Source organism: Thalassophryne amazonica, chromosome 20 (genome assembly GCF_902500255.1).
Source record: "Thalassophryne amazonica chromosome 20, fThaAma1.1, whole genome shotgun sequence".
Classification (NCBI taxonomy): domain Eukaryota; kingdom Metazoa; phylum Chordata; class Actinopteri; order Batrachoidiformes; family Batrachoididae; genus Thalassophryne; species Thalassophryne amazonica.
In genome coordinates, this window is record NC_047122.1 from 26,665,364 (window position 1) to 26,675,010 (window position 9,647).

General features: G+C 51.6%; 1 protein-coding gene across 1 annotated transcript in view; it reads left to right on the forward strand.

Moving 5' to 3' along the window:
- The window catches only part of LOC117502155 (saxitoxin and tetrodotoxin-binding protein 2-like), a 32,081-nt gene extending 24,420 nt beyond the window's left edge, over positions 1–7,661 (forward strand). The window contains exons 3-6 of the mRNA XM_034161185.1: positions 6,252–6,335; positions 6,419–6,552; positions 7,075–7,194; positions 7,530–7,661. Coding sequence (XP_034017076.1) covers positions 6,252–6,335; positions 6,419–6,552; positions 7,075–7,194; positions 7,530–7,579 — 388 coding nt within the window. The 3' untranslated portion in view covers positions 7,580–7,661. The remainder of the gene's footprint in view (positions 1–6,251; positions 6,336–6,418; positions 6,553–7,074; positions 7,195–7,529) is intronic.
- Positions 7,662–9,647: the final 1,986 nt, after the last annotated feature.

Here is a 9,647-nt window from a genome sequence, read left to right on the forward strand (position 1 = left end):
TGATTTCATGGACAATGCTATGATCTTTGCAAGGTCTTTCGGGTCCTGGTGCCTCCTGATTACTGTATGGCTGTCAGACTTGGACTCTAACCAGTGACTTAAGGTGACTGTTGGGAAAGTGTAGGAACACGGACCCACAACAGGGGGCGCAAATGAATGGACAATGGAGTAAGTCAAAATAACAAGCTTTACTGTTGTGAATGTGCACAACGAATACAACCAATCACAGCAATGGACAACAGTCAATTCACAAAAGTGTTGTGTGGGCAGGCTCGAAGATAGGAGACGCCTCTCCAAGGTAAGACCGGAACCACACGGCTTCCTCCGCCACAGGACCCCGGGAATACTGGAGCCGCCAAGTCCCGAACTCCCAGGTGGCCACTGCCTCCGCGTGTCGGACCTGGTACTGCTGGCGAGGAACAAAGGACAGTTAGATGGGGGCGCGTTTGCACCCAGGACTCCGAACAGCAGGGAAGTTACCTCCACCTCTCGTTGGAACAGTAATCCACAAACTAAGCACAAATCCAAAAAGATACACTCCGTAGCTTTGATACGTTACCTCTCTGGTAGAAACGATATCTCGGCGATGAGGTGGAGATGCCGTCCTGCTGATATACCCCAGTGATAATTGCCGTCAGCTGTCTCAGGTGATGGGTGACAGCTGTTACCGAGGCTGCTCCTGTGGGGCGGCGGCGCCCTCTGGTGCCTGGAGCCCGCACTCCAGGCAGGGCGCCCTCTGGTGGTGGTGGGCCAGCAGTACCTCCTCTTCAGCGGCCCACACAACAGGACCCCCCCCTCAACGGGCGCCTCCTGGCGCCCGACCGGGCTTGTCTGGGTGGCGACGGTAGAAGTCGGCCAGGAGGGCCGGGTCCAGGATGAAGCTCCTCTTCACCCAGGAGCGTTCTTCGGGACCATACCCCTCCCAGTCCACCAGATATTGAAAGCCCCGGCCCATCCGACGGACGTCCAACAACCGGCGCACTGTCCAAGCCGGCTTGCCATCGATGATCCGGGCAGGAGGTGGTGCCGGACCGGGTGTACAGAGGGGCGAGGTGTGATGGGGCTTGAGCGTCGACACATGAAATACAGGATGGATCCGCAGTGAGGCTGGAAGCTGAAGCCTCACTGCGGCGGGATTGATGACCTTGAGGATTTTAAACGGTCCTATGTACCTGTCCTGTAGTTTAGGGGAGGCCACTTGTAGTGGGATGTCCTTTGTGACAACCACACTTCCTGCCCGGGGCGATACGTAGGGGCCGGGGTCCACCGTCGGTCTGCATGGGTCTTCGCCCTCATCCGGGCCTTCAACAAAGCAGAACGGGCGGCACGCCACACCCGACGGCACTTCCGCAGGTGGGCCTGGACCGAGGGCACACCGACCTCTCCCTCAACCACCGGGAACAACGGGGGCTGATACCCCAAACACACCTCAAAGGGGGAGAGGCCGGTGGCTGATGACACTTGACTGTTGTGGGCGTACTCGATCCAGGCCAGATGAGTACTCCAGGCCGCCGGGTGCGCGGCTGTCACACAACGCAGTGTTTGCTCCATTTCTTGATTGGCCCGCTCTGCTTGCCCGTTGGTCTGGGGGTGATACCCGGACGAGAGACTGACCGTGGCCCCCAGTTCCCGGCAAAAGCTCCTCCAGACATGCAAGGAGAACTGGGGACCGCGATCGGAGACGATGTCTGATGGTATCCCATGCAGGCGGACGACGTGGTGGACCAGGAGGTCCGCTGTCTCCTGGGCCGTTGGGAGCTTCGGGAGGGCCACGAAGTGGGCCGCCTTGGAGAATCGGTCCACTATCGTGAGGATCACGGTGTTTCCCTGGGACCCGATGTGGGACCAGGGGCGATGAGGCACGGGCAGCGGCTGTAGCAGTCCCGGAGCCTTGCGATGGTCGGCCTTGCCCCTGGCACAGGTGGTACAGGCCTGGATATAGTCCCGGACGTCGGCCTCCAGGGACGCCCACCAGAAGCGCTGCCGGACAACTGCCACGGTTCTTCGCACCCCTGGATGACAGGAGAGCTTAGAGCCGTGACAGAAGTCCAGGACTGCAGCCCTTGCCTCTGGTGGGACGTAAAGTCTGTTCTTTGGTCCAGTCCCGGGGTCCGGGCTTCGTGCCAGGGCCTCCCGGACGGTTCTCTCAACGTCCCAGGTGAGGGTGGCCACGATAGTGGACTCCGGGATGATAGGTTCCGGTGGATCCGACAACTCCGCTTTGACCTCGTCTTCGTGTACCCGGGACAAGGCATCCGACTTCTGGTTCTTGGTCCCGGGCCGGTAGGTGATGCGGAAGTCAAAACGGCCGAAGAACAGTGACCAGCGGGCTTGCCTGGGATTCAGCCGCTTGGCGGTCCTGATATACTCCAGGTTCCGGTGGTCAGTGAAAACCGTGAATGGCACGGACGTTCCCTCCAACAGGTGTCTCCACTCTTCAAGAGCCTCTTTCACCGCAAGGAGTTCTCGGTTGCCGACGTCATAGTTCCGTTCAGCCGGGGTCAACCTGCGGGAAAAATAGGCACACGGATGAAGGACCTTATCGGTCTTCCCACTCTGGGACAGCACAGCTCCTATCCCTGAGTCTGAGGCGTCCACTTCAACCACTAACTGGCGACTAGGATCGGGCTGCACCAGAACGGGTGCAGACGAGAAGCACCGTTTCAACTCCTTGAACGCGGCCTCGCAACGATCCGACCAGGTGAAGGGGACTTTTGGTGAGGTCAGGGCTGTCAGGGGGCTAACAACCTGACTGTAGCCCTTAATGAACCTCCTGTAGAAATTCGCAAAGCCGAGGAACTGTTGCAGCTTCCTACGGCTTGTGGGTTGGGGCCAGTCTCTCACCGCTGCAACCTTGCCGGATCAGGTGCGACGGAGTTGGGGGAGATGATGAACCCCAGGAAGGACAAAGAGGTGCGGTGAAACTCACACTTCTCGCCCTTAACAAACAGCCGGTTCTCCAATAACCGCTGCAGGACCTGACGTACATGCCGGACATGAGTCTCAGGATCCGGAGAAAAGATGAGTATATCGTCTAGATATACGAAGACGAACCGGTGCAGGAAGTCCCGCAATACGTCGTTAACCAAGGCTTGGAACGTCGCGGGGGCGTTTGTGAGGCCGAACGGCATGACCAGGTACTCAAAGTGACCTAAGGGGGTGTTGAATGCCGTCTTCCACTCGTCTCCCTTCCGGATCCGAACCAGATGATACGCGTTTCTAAGATCAAGCTTGGTAAAAATCTTGGCTCCATGCAGGGGCGTGAACACCGAATCCAACAGGGGTAACGGGTATCGGTTGCGAACCGTGATTTCGTTCAGCCCCCTGTAATCGATGCATGGACGAAGTCCGCCATCTTTTTTACCCACAAAAAAGAAACCTGCGCCCATCGGGGAGGTGGAATTTCGGATCAACCCGGCAGCTAACGAGTCCCGGATGTAGGTCTCCATTGATTCGCGCTCAGGCCGTGAGAGGTTGTACAGTCTACTGGACGGGAACCCACTGCCTGGAACCAAATCGATGGCACAATCGTACGGACGGTGGGGGGGGGAGTGTGAGCGCCAGATCCTTGCTGAACACGTCGACAAGGTCGTGGTACTCCACCGGCACCGTCCCCAGATTGGGCGGGACTCTGACCTCCTCCTTAGCTTGGGAGCCGGGAGGAACCGAGGAACCTAGACACACCCGATGGCAGGTCTCGCTCCACTGAACCACTACCCCGGACGGCCAATCAATCCGGGGATTGTGCTTCAACATCCAGGGAAAGCCTAAAACCACACGGGAAGTGGCCTGAGTCACAAAAAACTCGATCACCTCCCGGTGGTTTCCTGACACCACCAGCGTTACAGGTGGTGTCTTATGTGTGATCGGAGGGAGCAGGGAGCCATCTAGTGCTCGAACCTGCACAGGCGAGGTAAGCGCCACCAGAGGGAGCCCTATCTCCCTGGCCCATCTGCAGTCCAACAGATTCCCCTCAGAGCCCGTGTCCACCAGTGCTGGGGCCTTCAGGGTTAAATCCTCATACAGGATCGTGACTGGTAGTCGTGTAGCAATGTGGGTGTGTCCCACGTGAATGTCTCGGCCCACCCCTAGCCCAGTCTCTAGGGGCGGGCGTTGGTGTTGTAACCGCTCGGGGCAGTCTCTCACATGGTGCTCTAGTGCACCACAAACAAAACAAGCTCCATGGGCCCGTCTCCTCTGTGCAGCTGGTGCCCTAAATGTTGCCCTACTCGTGTCCATAGCTTCGTCAGTAGGGGGAGCTGTGGCCCCACGGAGCGCAGGGGCCGTGGAGCGTGGGGAAGGCGGAGCACGGTCGGAACTGGAAGGGAGAGGGACGGCGCGTGCCCGGCCACGCCCTTCGTCTCGTTCCCGCCGACGTTCTTCTAACCGGTTGTCCAACCGTATGACAAGATCGATAAGCCCGTCTAAATCCCGCGGTTCGTCCTTAGCCACCAGGTGCTCCTTGAGAACCAAAGACAGTCCGTTTACAAAGGCGGCGCGGAGGGCAGCGTTATTCCAGCCGGATCTCGCAGCCACGATGCGGAAGTCGACTGCATAAACAGCTGCGCTCCGGCGCCCCTGTCTCATTGACAGTAGCACGGTTGAAGCGGTCTCGCCCCTATTAGGGTGATCGAACACGGTTCTGAGCCCCCTCACAAACCCATCGTATGTCAGAAGGAGCCGTGAATTCTGCTCCCAGAGCGCTGTAGCCCAAGCACGTGCCTCACCGCGAAGCAGGTTTATGACATAAGCTACTTTACTAGCATCGGTCGCGTACATAACGGGACGCTGTGCGAAGACGAGCGAACACTGCATCAGAAAATCCGCGCACGTCTCCACACAGCCTCCGTACGGCTCTGGAGGGCTTATGTATGCTTCCGGGGAAGGAGGGAGAGGTCGTTGAACAACCAGTGGAACGTCAACGTTACGCACAGGATCTACGGGAGGGAGAGCCGCAGCGGTGCCCGGAGGGCGCGCTTCCACCTGCGCGGCGAGAGCCTCCACCCTGCGGTTCAGGAGGACGTTCTGCTCGGTCATGAAATCCAACCGAGTCGTGAAAGCGGTGAGGATCCGCTGCAACTCACCGATTACCCCTCCCGCGGACGCCTGCGCGTCCTGTTCTTCCATTGGCCGTTCAACAGCCGGTTGACGCCCCTCGGGATCCATGACGCTGGCCGAGATATCCTGTTGGGAAAGTGTAGGAACACGGACCCACAACAGGGGGCGCAAATGAACGGACAATGGAGTAAGTCAAAATAACAAGCTTTACTGTTGTGAATGTGCACAACGAATACAACCAATCACAGCAATGGACAACAGTCAATTCACAAAAGTGTCGTGTGGGCAGGCTCGAAGATAGGAGACGCCTCTCCAAGGTAAGACCGGAACAACACGGCTTCCTCCGCCACAGGACCCCGGGAATACTGGAGCCGCCAAGTCCCGAACTCCCAGGTGGCCACTGCCTCCGCGTGTCGGACCTGGTACTGCTGGCGAGGAACAAAGGACAGTTAGATGGGGGCGCGTTTTCACCCAGGACTCCGAACAGCAGGGAAGTTACCTCCACCTCTCGTTGGAACAGTAATCCACAAACTAAGCACAAATCCAAAAAGATACACTCCGTAGCTTTGATACGTTACCTCTCTGGTAGAAACGATATCTCGGCGATGAGGTGGAGATGCCGTCCTGCTGATATACCCCAGTGATAATTGCCGTCAGCTGTCTCAGGTGATGGGTGACAGCTGTTACCGAGGCTGCTCCTGTGGGGCGGCGGCGCCCTCTGGTGCCTGGAGCCCGCACTCCAGGCAGGGCGCCCTCTGGTGGTGGTGGGCCAGCAGTACCTCCTCTTCAGCGGCCCACACAACAGTGACGACTGGATGTCTTTGGTACCAAGTCTCTTTGGGGGATCCTTGGGTACACTCCCATGCTTCACCTGGTTGCAGCAGATCAGTGGTGACTTTGGAGAGGTGGGGGTGGCCTGATTATCCCCTTGGGTGGTTATCATTCAGAACCAAAGGTGGTTCTGTGGTCTAGCAGATACAGGACCAGCATGTGCTCCCTGACCTGACCTTTATTCATATATTTTGACAGATTTAAAGGACCGTTCAAATGGTTGATGGCTTTTTGTTTATCTAGCTTGTTAGCCATGAACAGACTTCATGATAACTGTAATCTGGCAGAGGGGCACACATTTTTAATGCAGTTTAGATTTTTTGTTCTATGTTTTTAATTTTAAGTGTTGTGTTGCTTTTCAGCGATAAGGCATGTACTTATTACTGGATGAAGATGACCAACATGTCTGCCAGCAGCTCTGAGGATGCCCTGAAGTTTGAAGGAGGTAAGTCCACTCGCATACCTGAGACACACTCAGCCAATCAAGCATCTGCCTGCTGACTGAAGTCATGGTTTCTTTTGTTGATGCAGTGAAGGAGGTTGACGGAAATGTGACTGAAATGAAGAATTCAGTCACAATCGAGTTCTATGAGACCTGCCCCCAAGAATGTTGTATGATGGTGGTCTGCAGCTGGGGATCCGGGCGATTCGTGCTTGGCTACAGTACTGAACAAACACACAACATTATTCCAGTCATCTTAAAATTTCAGTCAGAGAACAAGACCACACCAGAATGTCTCACCTCGTTTGTGGTTATTTTTTCCTTCCAATTATTGCACTAATGACATTTTCAAACCTCCAGGGGTTTATATGGGTCTGCAGTTGAGTCTTGATTTATTGTTTGTACGTTATTAGACTGTATATTTGAGTGTCATCTTTATAATTATTGTGTTTTAGAAGGTTTGTGTCAATAGCAGCAAATAAAGATTGAACAGCAAAGGACCAAACACTGAGCCATGAGGAACTCCACAATATGCACTTGCCCCAAAGTAATCTTTACCTTTTAGGTAAAGATTACCTTTGAAGTAAGATTTAAAGTACTGCAGAACTGCCCCAAAAAGCCTATAAATGGGCCAATAATATCATTTTTCCATGTTGACTATGAAAAAGAATGTTGTTTAAAAGTTTCACGGGGGGTAAAATCTCCCATCAAACCTATGAAAATGACTTGTTTTTGCCTGTCAGAGATGGAGGGGAAGCTTGGGGGTGAAGGCGAGCTTCAGAAGGACCAGAACTATTTCAAACATCAGGCTGAGCTTCTGGGCTTCAACACTGAAAAAGCCTTCTGTCACCAGGGAGAAGCAGGTGAGTGATTTCTGGAAGGTTCTATGAGAGCGAGGCAGTTGGCGCCATCACTGGTGCTGGTTTCGTGAGCCCAGGGGTGATTGATTTTAATTATCATCACTTTATTGGCTCTGAGGAGGGGACCATGTGACCAGCTGTTTGTCTTCACTGGGATTACTCAGAACTTTTTCAGCTCAAACCTAATATCAACCATTGATGAAGATCTGGATTCTGGATGGTTTCTTAATCATTGTTATATTGAACTTTTTTTTTATATAGTTTTCCAAAAACCCAAAGCAAACTGTTGTGTTCATATTTCATCAAGATACTTAATCAAAACGTTTGTGTGTTGGCAGAGGGTTGCCCAAAGAAACCAGAGCCGGCTGTGGACTCCAAGCACGCCTGACCCAAACTATGGGACCAAACTTGGTGTTGTTGCAGCAACCTCAGTGTAGATCAGTAATCATTAAAATCAAATACTAAACACTCTGTGTGTGTTTGTGTGTTTTTGATATAATTAAAGAGTGCCTTATTTTCTAAAAGCATCTCAACTCAAAACATTTAGTCACTCATTTGGAGCTTTTGACCCTCATTAGATTACCACTTCTGTTTGTTTGAGAATATGTGAATAATTACAATGTATTAACCCTGAGCACCAGAGATGGTGTCCAAGTGGTTTGTGCATTTAGTTTCAGTGTGGAAGGTTCCCAGTTCAAATCCCACCCCTGACACATTTCTCCATGTAATGTGGAGCTGTGTCAGGAAGGAGATCCGGTCTAAAACTTGTGCTAATTCAACATGGAGATCCACCTTGGATTTGCTGTGGCAACCCCGAGTGAAAGCAATGGAGCAGCCGAAGGGACTTACTTATTTACCCTGTGCACCAGCAAAGTAGTGAACCAGGGTATTGTAAATCGTCCTTTTGTGTGTGTGCCAGGGATTAAAGTTCTCCGTTCCTACGACGATTTCCATCAATTGGGCTGCCAAAAGGCCATATGCAGATCCAATAAGAATTTTAAAAGCATCAATAAGCTTGGCTGCTGTTGCTTTTTGGCTGCGCAACCAGGTCTCCGTCTCCTCCTGCTTACGTGGCAGAGGACAAAAAAACTTCGTAACTGTACGTAAGTAGAATTTTGGGGTATCTGTACTTTGTTATTTACATTTCTGGCAACTTTCACTTTTACTCCACTACATTTCCTCAATAAAATGTATACTTTTTAAGCCAATGCATTTCCCTTAACCATCTTCGTTACTCATTAGTACAATATAAAACTAGAATTTTTATTGGGCAATGCCTGTTTGCAGAGTTGACAGTAAGCCAATCCTCTACAGCCGGAGCGCAGCACCTTAAACCCCTACAGCTTCAAGTGCCACGTTTGACAGAAAACAATTCTGAAAATCAAAAAATTAAAAGATAACAGGTTGAATCTGTGCCCCTGTGGAGGGTGAAAACCATCTCGCATTGGACACCAAATGTGCACACGCTGACACACACACAAGGATCAAGTCCCATTGCAGCACACGATCTGAGTTAAGACACACTTTGGGGAAAACTTCAGTACAGAGAAAACTGGCTGGTGTGTCTGTTTTGTTTTATTTGAAATATTTGCAGAGAAGCGCTACGGAGAAGCGCTTTGTTTTGGATTCAAAAGCGCAAAGAGCATTGCATTTGGTTGCTTTGCAGTGGTTGATGTTGGTGACGCATGAAACATTTTTTTTTTTTTTACTTTTCCTTAAATTTGGCACAACTGTGGAGCTATAAATGCCTGTTCTCTTTCACAAGAGTCTGGCTGTTGTGTTTAACAGAAAACTGCGTGGGTCATCCAGGAAAAAAAACTGTGTCTTCAGAAAGAGAACGGCAACTTCATTTACAGCTATATACATCCACCTGTTGCTCACTCATCCTGTCACCAACACCAACTGCTCTGCCAGAGGCAGATCCATCCTTTTATTCACAGTTTTAGAGTATCCCATAATCCTTTGCACGCTGGGGAGGGAGGCTTGATAATGGCTCAGCTTAATGCTAACTTTAACATTGAAAATGCCATAGACATGCTAACACGTTAGCATCTGTCTCGTTTTTAAGATATAAAATACGTCCATCAACTGTTTCAGAAGACCATAACAGGTAAAAAGGTAAATATTACTCACAGACATATGCTCTTTAGGGTTTTAGTGGGGAAAAATTAAGATAAAGTGAAATAAAACAAAGAATCAACAAAGCAGCAGATCGAAGATTGAAGCACTGCTTCATTGGTTCAAAGCAAAGCCACGCTGCAGAAAGGCTGATTATACAGAGAAATGATCATTTTCCTGACGAACACCCTCAAAAACAATGGCCACTCTGAAGAACTGATAAGGGAATCATTAAGCAAAAAGGCTAATGATATAACTCACATTAAAGACTCACGATTATCTTAGTTAAACACCTAAATACATATTTTGGTTGAACTCACCTCCATAATGATGCAATG